Source organism: Girardinichthys multiradiatus, chromosome 19 (genome assembly GCF_021462225.1).
Source record: "Girardinichthys multiradiatus isolate DD_20200921_A chromosome 19, DD_fGirMul_XY1, whole genome shotgun sequence".
NCBI classification, from domain to species: domain Eukaryota; kingdom Metazoa; phylum Chordata; class Actinopteri; order Cyprinodontiformes; family Goodeidae; genus Girardinichthys; species Girardinichthys multiradiatus.
The window spans coordinates 15,769,006-15,785,111 of NC_061811.1; the positions used below are offsets into that span (position 1 = coordinate 15,769,006).

Sequence of the window (16,106 nt, forward strand, 5' to 3'; positions counted from 1 at the left end):
GATAAATATCTTTGTTTTGGTTGATGTCAGGCCAACCAGCCTGAGATGTAGTGTTACAGTCCCAAACCAGTTTAAATGCTCCACTGTACTTCAGAGATTTCTTTATTTGTACAAATAGTCAGTCAGTCAGTCTCTACCGCTTATTCCATAGTGGGTCGCGGGGAAGCTGGTGCTTATCTCCAGCAGTCTACGGGCAAGAGGCAGGGTACACCCTGGACAGGGCGCCAGTCCATCACAGGGCAACACAAACAACCATACACACGCGCAGTCATACAATTTAGAGTGATTTAGACTGATCAATTAACCTAACAGGCATGTCTTTGGACTGTGGGAGGAAGCCGGAGTACCCGGTGAGATCCCACGCATGCACGGGGAGAACATGCAAACTCCATGCAGAAAGACCCCTGGCCAGGAATCGAACTCAGGACCTTCTTGCTGCAAGGCAACAGTGCTACCAACTGTGCCACCGTGCAGCCCTGTTTGCACAAATATTTTAACAAAATACAGATGGGCTGCAGCGGTCTGTTTCTATCAAAACTCAAAAACTGAATGACAGATTGTGACCATATTTGGAATTTTGTTTGATGTAATTGCTCATACAAAAATGCCGGTTTCATACTCTAAATAGAAGTTTTAGCTGCCTTTTGTAAATAAAAATATAGGTGAGGTACCTTTGTTTAAGAACAGACACCCAAATTTAAAAACCATAAAATATTATTTTCAGAGCGGCTTCATATATGTGCTTTCAAAACCGCCTTCGGAAACATCTAGAGTTTTTAATGCTTTTTCTGGCAGGTTTTCAACTCTTCAGTGCATGTATTGTATGAGCCCGGACAGACTTTGATGTAAAACTTCAGGTTTACTGGCTAGCAGAGGCAAACACCCCTCAAGGTGGTAACTTGAGTGTTACTTATTACACTGTTTTATTGTCTGTCGTCACATATAGTAGAAACTTTTGGCAAACATAATCTGACATTAAACAGGCACCAGCAGGTCTGAATATTTTCTGTTCGGCTCACATTTTCTAATGTGATTTAATTTATTTTCAGAACCGATTATGCCAGACTTTGGAATTTTAAAGTTGGGGGAAAAGTTGTGCCCTCCTTGCTGTGAGGTTTAAGATAAATTGGCATGGGAAGAAACCTCTTCCAACATGACATGTGCCTTTAGTTCATTGAGGATCCCTTTTATTTTGTGAGGAATCTGATACATGCTGGTTTCCTGGTGAATCAATTGTGTTGTCTGACGCTGATCATGGAGCGTGACTCTACAGGCAGGTATATCTGTTACCTGGTTCCTTGTTCTTTTCACACCTGTCTTGATGTTTTCTTCCACTGGGACTAAATTTATTTTAGTGTAAACCATGAAAGGAGTCGATGGAGGAGGCCAAGGTTTGACTAGGATGCATTAACACGCATGTCCAGCGAACTCTGAGTTCAAAAACATTGAGCCTTCTGTCCTTTTCCACTTATTATTGAGGCTTAAACACCTGGCAGATGTCATCTGCGGAGCTGCAAAGATCTCTTCATGATTGTCTTTTTGACTTTGCAAAACAAGGTACAGGGGCAAGTTAGGGCAGAGACCGGAGGTGTGTGTATGTGTGAGACTTTGCTTCATTCCCACATCAATACCAGTTTGTCTGCAGCAAAGCCAACTGAAAACTTGATTTGGTCTGTTGAGAAGATGATTGGCTGCATTTAGCTCTCTTTCCAGGAGTTTGCGATGGGACATTTCTCCCACACAAGAGGTTCTTGAGTCACTTCCCCCTGGCAGACAACTGCAGTATACCATCAGCAAACTTTTAAGACACATGAAGAGTTTCTTCTGTAATAACAAATTGTCACGAGAGCTTTTGGGGCTTAATCCACAGTATAAATGCATCCGTCCTGTGAGGGTCTCAAACGATTTTAGAGGACAGTGAAACAACATCACGAAGGCCAAAGAACATACCAGACAGGTCAGGGGTAAGGTAGCTCTGAACATCTCGCAGTGCTATGTTCAATCCATCATTTAATAGTCAAAAGATTAGCACAATTGCAAACCCACAAAGACATGCCCCTGCACTTGAAATTACTGGCCAAGCAGGGAGAAAATTTATTAGAGAACCAGTCAGGCGGTTATTTGAATATGTGCACATTAGTAAGTGTGACTGTGTGAATGCGGCTCTAGTGTAAAGAGCTTTCAGTGGTAAATATGACTGGAAGAGCACTACACAAAACTTTAAACTAACACTGCACATCACCCTGAACAGACCATCCCTGTTGTGAAACATGGTGGTGGCAGCATTATGCTGTGGGGATCCTTTCCTTCAGTTGTGAGTTAATTGGAAGATGGGGAGAGCTAAATACAGGACAATCCTAGGAAGAAAACCTTGAGGCTTGAGGCTGGCGCAGAGGTTCATCTTTCAGCAGGATAACAACCCTAACCATACATCTAGAGCTACAATGGAGTAGTTTAGATCCAGTCATGTTCGTGTTTAATGTCCCTCACTCAGTTGTGGTCTAGCCCCCCCATGCAGCCCAAACTGGACCACTTCCCAATGAAACTCCTGAAATTCTGTTGTGGTTGTTGATTTAGATGTATCACCCTAAGATTATAAGTGGCCACCATCTGGCCAACAGCCTTTGTAAGCTTCTGGAGACGACCCAGATAAAAAAGCCCAAACTTGTTCTAGGTTAAGAAAATGATTTGCCAACTAATTTAATAAATACACACCAGTTCCCATTATGTTCATTTGAATGTCATTTTCATTAATTTTGAAAAGGTTTTCTATAATTTTGAAAAAAGGTTTTAAGCAAATGTTTGGTTATTTTGCTGAGTCCATATCTGAATTAATTTATTTACATGCAAAATAAATCTCCTTGTTTTTCCATGTTTGGCAGCTAAAGTCTTAAACCTTACTGGAATCGTCACAGAGTCAAATCCATTAGGATGAATATCCAAATTCGAGATGTAAACACAAGTTTATAGGGTTCATTAATAATCACCACCAGCTTTCACACAATCCAGCAGTGACAGATGGTGTCATTAATATGGACACAATTACAGAGTGAAGGACGGGTGACAGTGTGAGGCCCCGTGTTGATGTGCAGTCCTGGCCCACCCATCACTACAGGCGTCTCCATGTCACTGTGTCCTGTCATGGTAACTAGATGGGGATTTTCCTAGACTCACTTAGCTTTGTACATGCTGAACAGCTCTCTGTTTACACATGTGGACAGAAAACCTTTAGCAGCCAGTCCTGTTAAACTAGAGTTATGTTATAGTACCAGCACCACTCGTCCATTTCTTTGTGAAGTGCTTTCATCTGACTAATTTCTTGCATGGGAATGTTTTCCATTTGCTCAGATGTCAAACATTCCTCCATGTCATGCCTGCTAAGTAAACCAGGAAGTGAACAAGCTCCATGCTCACTGCAGATGAGTCTGAAATCCACAGATGAAATGAGAACAAACAGAATTAGGAGGAGGTTGTCGCAACACAAGAACATAGATTCTAGGAATCTTGCATCGTTCAAAAAAGCACCTTGTTGTTTTTTTCAGGTGAATGACCATTTTCTCTTGAGCGGCAGGCTTCTTTTGAAAACGTGTTAAATCTTACTTTAAACTTAGATTTTTTTCAGTTTGCTTACTCCATCTTGTGGCAAAACTGCAAAGCTCTACTTGTGTAACTGTAACTAATTATATGTGCTCTCTTTCAGACCCTAACCTTGAAAACTGGCTCAGAGTTTATCTGTTCTTTCTTTCTAGGTGAAACCACTAAAGGAGCTACATCCATTAACATTTACTTTTCCTTCCCATAGAAAGTACTCCAGGATCACTGCTTCTGAGTTCTTTTTGTGTCTCTGTTCTTTCTCTCAAACCCCCAGTCGGTTGTGGCAGATGGCCGCTCACACTGAGCCTGGTTCTGCTTGAGGTTTCTTCCTGTTAAAAGGGAGTTTTTCCTCTCCACTGTCGCTACATGCATGCTCAGTATGAGGGATTGCTGCAAAGATAATGCCAGTGACTGTCCACTGTCTCTACATGCTCATCCGGGAGGAGTGAATGCTGCAAGTCACTGACTGGATGCAATCTGCTGGGTTTCCTTAGACAGAAAAATGTTTTATCCAATTTGAATAAAAAGCTAACTCTGACTGCACTGTTCAATAGTTAGGATTAATTGGAATGTATGTACCTGACTGTTGTGAAGTGCCTTGAGACAACATGTGTTGTGAATTGGCGCTACATAAATAAAACTGAATTGAATTGAATTAAATGAACCTGAAGGAAGCAAAGAAATTTAAAGTTCTGTTAGGTGTTTTGTCAGAAGGTGTTAAATGTTTAGCAATGCAATATGCGTCTTAATTGGAATATCATTAAAAAATGTATTTCAGTAATTTAATTCTAAATTTTAAAGGCATTATATTAGTACATGCACACAAACTAATATTTGAAGCATTTATTTCTGGTCATTTTTGTGATTATATTAATTACAGGTAATGTAAAGTAGTTTTTTTTGGTTCAGAATATTTTAATATTTGAATATTGGTTCAACCATAATCAACAAAATTCCTAGAAATAAAAGCTTGAGATGTATCATTCCAGGTGTGTTGGATCGACATATGATTTTTAATATTTGAATTGTGCTAATGAAATAAATGAACCTTTCTGTGATAACATTTTTAACATTTTTTGAGCTATACCTGTAGTTTTAGCAGCAACACCAAGCACCCTCGGGGCTCTTTTACCTTTAATCCTTGCCAATTCCTGCTTTTCTCTTTCTTGCAATGTTTATGTCCTCAACATCAGCAGCGTCTGCTTCCTGGCTGACCAATCAGGGGTGAGAAAGAGGAACAACGAGATTCAGGGTGTCTGTCTAAGTGCAGTTGGGGAATTAGGCTGTTGAGGATTAGGGTCTGGACTCTATTGGCTGTTCAGCCACTCTCCAATTGGACATCTGCTGACAACAACAACGTATTCAAAACAACCCTGATTGTTTTTAGAACGTTCCTTCATCTGTGGTTTAAACTTTGTTCATTGACAGTAAATCTTTGCCTTTCAACACAATTTTTGTGAATTTTACTCTGAACTTTTGGATCACTTTTATCTGAAATGAGAAGGAGCCATGGTGGTACTTTCAATTAATAACTTTAGCTCACATTTTAACTGCTTTCCATCAGTTTTGAAGCAGGGTAAGTGAAAAGAGCCTTATTTGCTTGTTGAAGTAGTTTGTGCTTATTTTTTTGCTGCTCCCATGAAATCTAAAGTAATTTATTATGCATGTACCCCAAAGAAAATCTGCACAAACGAACCCAAAATAGAATGCTGTACAGTTATGTGTTTGCATTTAAGGCTTTTAATCGATAAAAACCTCTGTCCGTTTGTACTGTTTAATATGGGAATCAAGCAATGAAAGAGGAATTTAAACTATGCTTACCTGGAAATAACTAATCCGTTTTGTTTTCTGCATCTGAGCAGCAGCTATAATGGTGTTACAGAAAAAGAAAATGAAAATTGGTGTCAGTCACTAAGGTAGTAGTCTAACGTGGTAAATGCAGAGCAATTGTGATGATTACATAAAGGTCTTGTAGCAGAGTTGTAGGTTGCTGATCTGATTGTGTCCTCGAAGGTTGGGGGTACAACATAAAAACAAAACTACATCAATTTTTTTTTTTTATTATAGTTTGCTTAAATGTATTTAATTAACAAACCAAACTGATTTTCCTGGGAGCACTTTTTTTTTTTTTTTTACATTTTCAAGATTTTGTTTTACAAAATTAGAAATTTGTGGTACTGTAATGAATGTCCTTCTCATTTTATGATCAAAACAATGATGACATATGTTTGTTGATGGCAGATTTTTGATATAATCCCTTCTTTAGAAATTCCAACAGTTTAATCCTACATACAGCATAATTGTTGATCACATATTTCTATTGGGTCTATAGCTATGAAAATCCTATGGGATTTACACAAGCAAAGGAATCAAATAAATGAATCCATAAATCATATGTAAGAGTGTAATTGTACAGGTAATAAATATTAAGCATTGTTACTTAAATTAGTTAATTACTGAGTAGAATAGCCTTGGTTGGCAATAGCAGCTTCTTGTTAGGATCCCTTCAATTATATGCAGTTTGCCAGTACCATGTGATGAAAAATGGCCCCACACCATGATGTTCCCACCTCCAAACTTCACTGTTGTTGGGATGTTTTTGCACGTGTCTAGTGTGTGCAGTGGCATCCACTTTGGGGAATTTTTGTCTTATCTGACCTGACCATATTCTCCAAGTAATTCAGTGACTTCTCTAGATGCTTAAACATGTTTGTTTTTTTTATCAGCATTGGGGTCTTGCACTGTAAGTAAACATAGGAATCATAGTGGTTACGTTTTTTCTTTTGTGACTTAGCCTGCAAGGCTTTTAGAACTAATGGGATGATATTTTTGGTAGATATTGCAATGAAAATACCTGTTGCAATAAATCCACACTTCATCACGGCTGTGTTTTGCAGAGAAACTTCATCCAACATGAACTCACTACACGTGGAATATATAGTCCCAAGATTATTGCAATCCCAGTACCTGCCATATCCAGGTCTTTCTGAAGCCCCCAAATAAATATTCCTTTGCTCTTTCGACCGCTCTGCCAGAAATGTTTTAAAGAGCACCTGGTTGTGGCTTTTTATGATTAAATGATGTTCTTTGCACTTTTATTATTACACATGCGAGGCAGGATTGCTTTCTAAATGCTTACAAATTCTAGCTATTTTTTATGTCTTTTTGGACCTGGTCTTTGTTTTTAATATTTCCTGTGCCAGTCCACTTTATTACACACCATTTATGGGCTTATTTGTTTTTATTTCTTTGTGTGTATAGATTACCTGGGTTACTAGCAGCTTGTGTAGATTTTATGTCCAGTATGCTATTAGAAATATATTAACTGAAAAAACTGTTCAATACCTATTTTTGTAGTTGTAAGCTCAGTTAGAGTCCTGCCTATTTAATTTGCTCTTGCATGTTTTTATTTGTAGCTTTTCTTGTTCCTGAATTCTGTTAAGTTTTTTGACAAAAGAAACTCTAAATTCATGTAGGTTTATCCCACTTTTATTTTTTTATCCACCTCCAAGCTGTCCCAAAACTGGACGACGACGACAAGACACCAGCTCCCCCGCAGTTCCAGGAGAACGTGTTTATCGAGAGCAGCAGGTCCAAGTATGTGGAGGACCTACACACCGAGGCCCTCGAAGGGCTGAAAATGATGCAGCAAGAAGGTATGTTGCGTATCAGTGATGCAGTTTGTATAGTGAGAGATGGTGTTACTTGTAAGAATTTGCAGTGAGTCTGGATATCCATTGTTTCCCCGCAGAAAACAGTAATGGAGTGGAGTTTCAAGATAATGAAAGCACAGTTGTAAGTTTAGCACAGTTTTAAGTACAAATAAATGTGATGTTTTTATTACCTGTTCAATCTTTTTTAATATTTCATTCTAGTCGACTGTGACTGTGCAAACCGACGGGGAAAGTGGGGGGTTTATGACAGACAGCACCATTGCTGACACCTCCTCTGTTGTCTCGAGACAGTCATCTGTGTCTGCAAGATCGTCCCGCTCTGGACTCACCAGGCAAGGTAATGTGATATAAATGGTATTTATGTCCTCATCATTGTTTTAATGATTAGCATGTTTAGCCTGGCTAGCAGTACTGAAACCACTCTCCACCATTCAGCCTTCTTGTAATCTTCTTAAATGCTTGCTAGCCATGTTTCGCCATGTCACTGAAAATAGTTCCTTTTAAATATCTACATACATCTATACGCTTCCTCTGGCTATTCAGTCACCTGGCTGATGCATAAAATCTCTCAATAACAGCATCCACATAGATTGTTGTTGTCAATGTGACCTGGTAGTACTTATGCATGGTACATTCAGTGATTAGAAAACACTGGATTTTTGTGTTTCTAACCTAATGGTAACCAATCAGGTCCACTTCTGTCTCCATACCATTTTTCAGTGCACACGTACGAAAATTAAGCATAGGATTTCGAGAACATAAAAGCATCTGCTTATGTTTAAATTCCTTATTTTTCTCATGCCTTTCAGGATCAACGTTCAGACCACTGAACTCTGGTAAAAAGTCAGAAAAAAACAAGACACGAAGACGTCATCGGAGAACTGTTCCAGGGATTCCACGACATGTTCAGAAAGAGCTCGGTATGCAGCTAATCTTGTAAATAAGTTAAATTTTTTGTCGTTTTCCTTGATAACAATTTTGGCTTTTTTATTTTAAACTTCCATCAGGCTTAGATAGAGTTGGCTGGACAGTCCAGCAGCTGGATGAAGAGCAGCTTTACAATGGAGATGTTGATAACAGCCCTGTGACTTATGGGCTGGAGCAAGGAGCAAAATCACCAAAGAAAACTGGTGCCAGCCCTCAAGCCGCAAACATCATCCATCCACTTAGTAGAGAGAAAGTGGCACAGCTGAATGCTGCCCATGCTGCTCAAAGGGACGACCTGGCCCTGCTGCACCGTCTGAATCATCACTCTGCAGATGAGGGGAGGCCTCGGTCCTTGGCCGTGCCATGGTTGACCACTACGTCCAGCCTCCAACAGAAGCCCCCCAGCCTTGTCATGACCATGTCGCCCCAGGCTACGTACATGTCCAAAATTATTCCAAACGCTGTGCTGCCTCCCTCCATTGACGTGGTGGAAATCAGCCGCGGAGGAAGTCGCAGCAGTGTGCGCATGGTCAGCAAGAGCAGCCTGTTGCTGTCCAGCCCTGCTCCCTCCCGTGCTTCATCTAGAGCTTCTTCATCAAGAACCACGTCCTCCAACATCACCTCTGCCTCCCGCTACAACGGCCCCACTCTGTCTGACGCCTCCTATTGGAGCACTTCTGAATCTTCAGAGACCTTAGTATCTGACTCTTCAACCATCTCCAGCAGCAGTACCCCTAGACAAAAAAATTATCACGATGTAGATAATTCTGCTAAGTATAATAAGGTTAATAGTAATTCTAATGGCCCCTTCAACACCAAGGTCCTAATGAAGGGAGAGCAGAAAGATGGGCAGTTTGCACGTAGCCTCTCTGTCATGAAGCCCAAAAAAGCTCCACCTCCACCAAGTCGGTCAAATTCCCTTCACAGCAACAGGAAACAACGATCAGGGGCTCTGGCACAGGTTGCAGTAGAACCAACAGTCCTGAGTAAGGAGAAGGAAAACAAGAAACCTGGATCATCCCCAGTGCCCTCCATGAGCATAGACAGCCCTGGTTATCATGGAGATACCAGCTCTCTGGATGACTCCACTGGCTCAACATTGTTCACTTTTAACAAATCCTCGTCACTTGCACCAAAGATAGAGGATTCAATAAAGAATGCAGCAACAGATTGCAAAGAAGATTCAGAAAAGAAACAGGCACAGTTTCAAAAGAACAAGCACGGTGGATTATTGTCTCCATCCAGTGGCTACTCCAGCCAAGAAGCAACATCTCCACAACAGCCTCCCAGCACCTCTCTAAACCACAAGAAGGGGTTTTTAACAAAGCTTCAGCAGTTATTCGCTGGGTCTACCGCTGCTAGTTTGGCTCCATCCCTCCCGACACAGCCAGAGGTTACTGAAAAAACCAACTCCACCTGCGAATCTAAACATGATACACTCATCGTCAGCCCCTCGGTTCAGACCCTGAGAGAACTTTTCAACATCCCTCCTCCACCCAAGGTCCACGCTCCACCGGCTCCTCCCCCCGAGGTGTGGGCTCACAGTAAACGTACATTTGAGTTACTCCTGGGACCTCCGGCTCCTGACAACGTCTACGCCATCATAAAGAAGAATCCCAAGGACAGGAGGCAACAGAGACAGTCTCCCTCCGTGTCGAGAGAAGGATCTGTGAAGAGCTTTGTAGTAGAAAGAAAACAGAAGAACACAGCAGTGACAGTGAATGAATCACTAGTGGCAAAGAAAGTTCAGGAAAGTGGGAATTTAAATGCAGAAATTCACAAAGAGAAGATTGAAAGATTGTCTCAGAATGGAGATCTGAAAGGCAACAGTAAAGAAGAGAAGGTGAGAGTATGTGATATGTTAAATGGGTTGTTAGTAAAGGCTGTAGAACAACGTGAGGAAAGGTTGGGAGTAATGAGAGAGGAAAAAGATCCGAAAACTTCCAGACAAGCTACAGAGGAAAAGACGAACACTGGTACGTTAACCACCGTTCCATTAGTAAAGATTTCTTCATCATCATCTCCTCCACTGGTGGATGGTCCTCTCCAACCCACCGTCGTACAGACCACTAAAACTTTCCCATCAGTACAAGTTGTTTCACCTGAATCGTCCTGGCCTCCCCCTCCTTCAACAATGGCTGACGTTAACATCACCAGAACTGATGGTCTAGATTTTCCATTTCCACCTCCCCCGTTCTTTGTTGAGGGTAGGCTGATTTCAGCTGTTCAGGTGCCACCAAATGTGCCCTCCTCTGGTGGCAATTTATCATCTGGAGCTCTGTTTGTTAGACAGAAAGAAAAGGGAGAACCTCTAAAGGTGACAGCAGGAGCTGAACTGCAAGAGATGGTGGCTCCATCACCAGATATCCCTCCTCCCCCACCTTACACTGCTCCCTCTCCACCAACTACTGAGACTGAAAAGGGCTCTTTCCCACCAAAAAAGTCTGTTTCAACAGTTAAAGAAGTCCCACATCTATTGCCAGCCACAGAGGTTTCTACCGTGCCCCCTAAAGACTGTACTGCTCTACATACCAAGGAAACATCTCAGTTCACTGAAAAGGCTGCACCGCTAAGTATTCCACCTCCACCACCCCTACCAACACAGGTCCAACAGGAGATGGATCCTGCTAAAAAGAACGTCCAACCGAAACCTGTAACAAAAGATTTACCAAACAGTATTTTAATCCTCCATCAGAGTATTCCTTCCCCTCCTCCTTTAGAGTCTACTCTCAAACCTTCAACTGATTATTCAGGAAGTGACGAGGCACCAATTTTACCACCATCTGAGTTCAGAAACGCTGCTTTACTGAATGAGTCAGAAGAACTCACTCCTACTCAACCTATTAGTGTCCCCTTGCCTCCACCTTTGCCAACACAGGTTCCTGCAAGCAGTAACCATAAACCTGGTCCTCTCAGCATAGAAAAGCAACACCAAGCAACAGCCTGCGCATCTGATGTACGTAGGAAACAAAGTAATGCTATCACCCCCTCCCTCTTGAAAATGGTCAAGCTTCGGTCTATTGACAACAGCCTTGAACCCCAAGAGCAGGCCTCTTTTAAAGGTGTCCAGGAGGAACCCCCTGCCATTGTAACTGCATTACTTCGGCAGATGGACAAGCTTTGCTCTGTGAACAACAGCCCTGAACCCACTGAGGTTGCCACAAGTGTAAAAGAGGAAGCAATACCATCTTTTCTCCAGGAGGTCAAGCTTCGGTCCATCAACAACAGCCCTGAACCAGCTGAAGCCACTAAGGAGGCAAACGAGGAATCGGTGACCAATGACACCCAATCGTCTCTGCAGACGGTCAAGCTTCAGGCCAATAACAGCCCAGAGCCCTCTGAAGTTGCCACAGGTATAAAAGAGGAAGTAACACCATCTTTTACCCCGAAGGTCAAATTTCAGGCTAACAGCCCCAAAGCCCTTGAAGCTCAAGAGCAACCAAAGCCAGAGGCCACAGTGAACCAACAGCTACCTGACAAAGAGCTACCAATCTCGTCTTCCAGCAGCGAAGCTCCTCAGAAGCCTGTCAGAAAATCTCTGATCATGACATCTTCACCTGCCCCCACCAGCTCACAACCAGCTCTGCCCCAGTCTCAGTCTGTTGTAGTTCCACCCACAGCTTTACCAACAGTCTCTCCAATGAAAAAGCCTCCCCCTGCTACAACCTCTTCTGGCTCTATGAACCTGCAAGAGGTCATCCGCCTCAGGACAGCCACCAGATCAAAACAGGGTCCTGCTTCTCGCCTTTCACCTTTGGCCCCTTTAGACTACCTTAAATCGCCGACCAGCACTGCAAGCTTTATCTTCTCCAAAAGCAACAAAAAGGAAGTGATTGAGACGACGCAAAAGCAAGAGGAGATGGAAAATGTACAAAAAAACGTGGATGATTTCCCTTTGACAAAGGTGGCGAGTGAAGGAGAATCAAAGATGGGAGAGAAAGTGCCACCACCTGTTGCAAAGAAACCAAAAACAAGGGGAAAAGAGGCTGAGACCAGTGATGCTGTGGAGCAAACTGCAGGTCAGGAAGCACAGCAAGATGGTCTCAAAGGTAAAAGAAATCTGAATAAAGAGATAAAACGTGTTTTAATATTCCATGCCAGATGAAACAAATGCACTATGAAACAAATGCACTGAAAAAGATTAACATTTTAGTTTAACCCTGTTTAAATACACAATTATTGCCATGCCCAGAGCTATGCTGCTTTAACAGCTGTGCTATCGGCGAAGCTCTTGCACCAATCTAATTCTGCCATTTCTATCTGCAGATGCCACTGATGAAATAAACGGGACAGCAGGAACTGTTCAGGACAGGACATGATCAGCATGATAGCAAAGCCTGAAGGAGACCTTGGAAGGACTAAATAACACTGACTTCTTTTTAATGCATGTGTTTGAGAAACAACTGGATTTCAATTGATGAGGTTCTTATTTTCAGAATTTATGCATTAGGAAGTTAAGTTTTATGTTAATGGTGTGGGGGCCTTAATTTTCATAAGTATTCATTTTGCATTTTAGAGAAAGTAAATGTTTATTTTCTTTCCCAGAGGGTTGTTTGTGCTTTATGTTGCTTAAGATGTGGGGGGGATATGCTGCCCTCTAGCGTCTACCAGTGATTACACCACTTACATAATATGTCCTGCTGAATCAAAGCTTTAGTCTTTGCTTGTATCAATGGGATCTTCGGGAACCGATTTGTGTGTGTTTTATATAACATTTTGTTTATTTAACATATCTAATAATTATGGATGTGTTCCACAGAGTTCTGTATATTTTCCAAAGGAGTTTCTACACCAATTATTTTTGTTTAAAAATATATTAAGTTATTTCTGTTTCATCGGGTTTCCCCTCAGAGGATTTTATTCAGTGCAAAGATCATTATTGTTTAAACTTGCTGTTTGTGTTGAGGATCTATAATTGTCATATCAGAAATCCCACATTTTTTAAATGTGCATGACAAGGTAAGTACAAATATGCGCATAAAGCAACGCAAGTCTTTATAAAGATCATTTCCTGCTGCTTTTAGTTACTGTTGATGAGGGCAATGCCTTTCTCTTACAGGTCCAACTTGTTTTTGTTGTATCATAAAATTTCAAACTAGTTTTAGAGGCTGTAATGGAGGATATAATCATTTATAAAGAAAATAAAACACTTGTATACAAATCAACATGTAATTTTAATGTATATCTTTACTCTCAACGATGTGCAAAGGTACTTTGTTCCTTACAGATTACTTTGGTTTTTTGTCACATTTATTAAATACATTTAACAAAGATTTGGTCATGCCACCACATCTATCAGATTCAAGTCCAGACTTTAACTAGGCCACTATACAGGTCCTTCTCAAAATATTAGCATATTGTGATAAAGTTCATTATTTTCCATAATGTCATGATGAAAATTTAACATTCATATATTTTAGATTCATTGCACACTAACTGAAATATCTCAGGTCTTTTATTGTCTTAATACGGATGATTTTGGCATACAGCTCATGAAAACCCAAAATTCCTATCTCACAAAATTAGCATATCATTAAAAGGGTCTCTAAACGAGCTATGAACCTAATCATCTGAATCAACGAGTTAACTCTAAACACCTGCAAAAGATTCCTGGGGCCTTTAAAACTCCCAGCCTGGTTCATCACTCAAAATCCCAATCATGGGTAAGACTGCCGACCTGACTGCTGTCCAGAAGGCCACTATTGACACCCTCAAGCAAGAGGGTAAGACACAGAAAGAAATTTCTGAACGAATAGGCTGTTCCCAGAGTGCTGTATCAAGGCACCTCAGTGGGAAGTCTGTGGGAAGGAGAAAGTGTGGCAGAAAACGCTGCACAACGAGAAGAGGTGACCGGACCCTGAGGAAGATTGTGGAGAAGGGCCGTTTCCAGACCTTGGGGGACCTGCGGAAGCAGTGGACTGAGTCTGGAGTAGAAACATCCAGAGCCACCGTGCACAGGCGTGTGCAGGAAATGGGCTACAGGTGCCGCATTCCCCAGACCTGGGCTACAGAGAAGCAGCACTGGACTGTTGCTCAGTGGTCCAAAGTACTTTTTTCGGATGAAAGCAAATTCTGCATGTCATTCGGAAATCAAGGTGCCAGAGTCTGGAGGAAGACTGGGGAGAAGGAAATGCCAAAATGCCAGAAGTCCAGTGTCAAGTACCCACAGTCAGTGATGGTCTGGGGTGCCGTGTCAGCTGCTGGTGTTGGTCCACTGTGTTTTATCAAGGGCAGGGTCAATGCAGCTAGCTATCAGGAGATTTTGGAGCACTTCATGCTTCCATCTGCTGAAAAGCTTTATGGAGATGAAGATTTCATTTTTCAGCACAACCTGGCACCTGCTCACAGTGCCAAAACCACTGGTAAATGGTTTACTGACCATGGTATCACTGTGCTCAATTGGCCTGCCAACTCTCCTGACCTGAACCCCATAGAGAATCTGTGGGATATTGTGAAGAGAACGTTGAGAGACTCAAGACCCAACACTCTGGATGAGCTAAAGGCCGCTATCGAAGCATCCTGGGCCTCCATAAGACCTCAGCAGTGCCACAGGCTGATTGCCTCCATGCCACGCCGCATTGAAGCAGTCATTTCTGCCAAAGGATTCCCGACCAAGTATTGAGTGCATAACTGTACATGATTATTTGAAGGTTGACGTTTTTTGTATTAAAAACACTTTTCTTTTATTGGTCGGATGAAATATGCTAATTTTGTGAGATAGTAATTTTGGGTTTTCATGAGCTGTATGCCAAAATCATCTGTATTAAGACAATAAAAGACCTGAAATATTTCAGTTAGTGTGCAATGAATCTAAAATATATGAATGTTAAATTTTCATCATGACATTATGGAAAATAATGAACTTTATCACAATATGCTAATATTTTGAGAAGGACCTGTATACTTTGCTTTGTTCTTTTTGAGTAATTCAGAAGCGGGCCTTCTGGTGTGGACTGGATCATTGTCCTGCTGCATAATTCAAATGAAACTGAGTTTATCTCACAAACTCATGGCCAGACATTCTTCAGGATTTCTTGGGGGAGAGGAGAATGCATGGCTCCATCAATTACAAGTTATCCATATCCTAAGGAGCAAAGCAGCTCCAGACCACCACATTTTGCTGTTTGTCACCAAATCCAACAAGACTCATAGCTTCCAAAACGTTTTGTCGCGTCAGTCTGTAATATTTTATCAAAGGTTTTGGGGATCAAGATATTTGGAAAATGTCAAACAAACCTTGTTCTTTTTGGTCTGCAGTGAATTTTTTTCTTGGAGATCTATGCATGACATTTTTGCACTGATCTCTCACAACTAATCTGAACTGAAGCAACAGAGGCCTGCAGTACTTCAGATGTTCTGGTAGGCCGACCCATTCTGGAGAGGTTAACCACTGTTCCATGTTTGCAGCATTTTAGAATAACAGCTTCCACTTAGAAATCTCATATGTTCTCACTGGATTTATTAAATTTAATGTGTTTTTTATTTAGGCTTCTATTTAAGTAATTTCTAATTTAAAAATAAATATTAGTTTAATCTGAACTATTTCAGTGTGACAAAAATAGCAAAAACAAATCTGCAAGGGGGCAAATACTTTTTTTTCCCCCACTACTGTTGTCTTTATATAGCATTTACTTTAAAACTCAAAGCTGTTTTCCAAATATGACAAAAATAATCACTTCAATACACATCTGGAAAATAAGCACACAATCTTTAAACAAGAACATACATACGGGAGAGCATGTAAACCTTCCACAAAGGGTTCCTATAAACAGAAGTTGTCCAACCAAAAATGCTTGTAGCTGATCAGCCTTAAAGAAATTTGTTAAACTATCCTGAATATTTTTCTCTTAAATCCAAATTAATTGAGAAGATGTTGAGTTGAGCTTAGGTTATCAGAAGACACTTTAGTCA

General features: G+C 41.1%; 1 protein-coding gene across 3 annotated transcripts in view; it reads left to right on the forward strand.

Moving 5' to 3' along the window:
- Nucleotides 1–13,468, forward strand: part of si:dkey-157l19.2 (uncharacterized protein KIAA1522 homolog) — a 41,631-nt gene extending 28,163 nt beyond the window's left edge. For all 3 annotated transcript variants that reach the window (XM_047345837.1, XM_047345838.1, XM_047345839.1), the window contains exons 3-8: nt 7,107–7,250; nt 7,346–7,389; nt 7,470–7,605; nt 8,078–8,188; nt 8,276–12,244; nt 12,462–13,468. In XM_047345837.1, the coding sequence (XP_047201793.1) occupies nt 7,107–7,250; nt 7,346–7,389; nt 7,470–7,605; nt 8,078–8,188; nt 8,276–12,244; nt 12,462–12,514 (4,457 nt within the window). In that variant the 3' untranslated portion in view covers nt 12,515–13,468. The remainder of the gene's footprint in view (nt 1–7,106; nt 7,251–7,345; nt 7,390–7,469; nt 7,606–8,077; nt 8,189–8,275; nt 12,245–12,461) is intronic.
- Nucleotides 13,469–16,106: the final 2,638 nt, after the last annotated feature.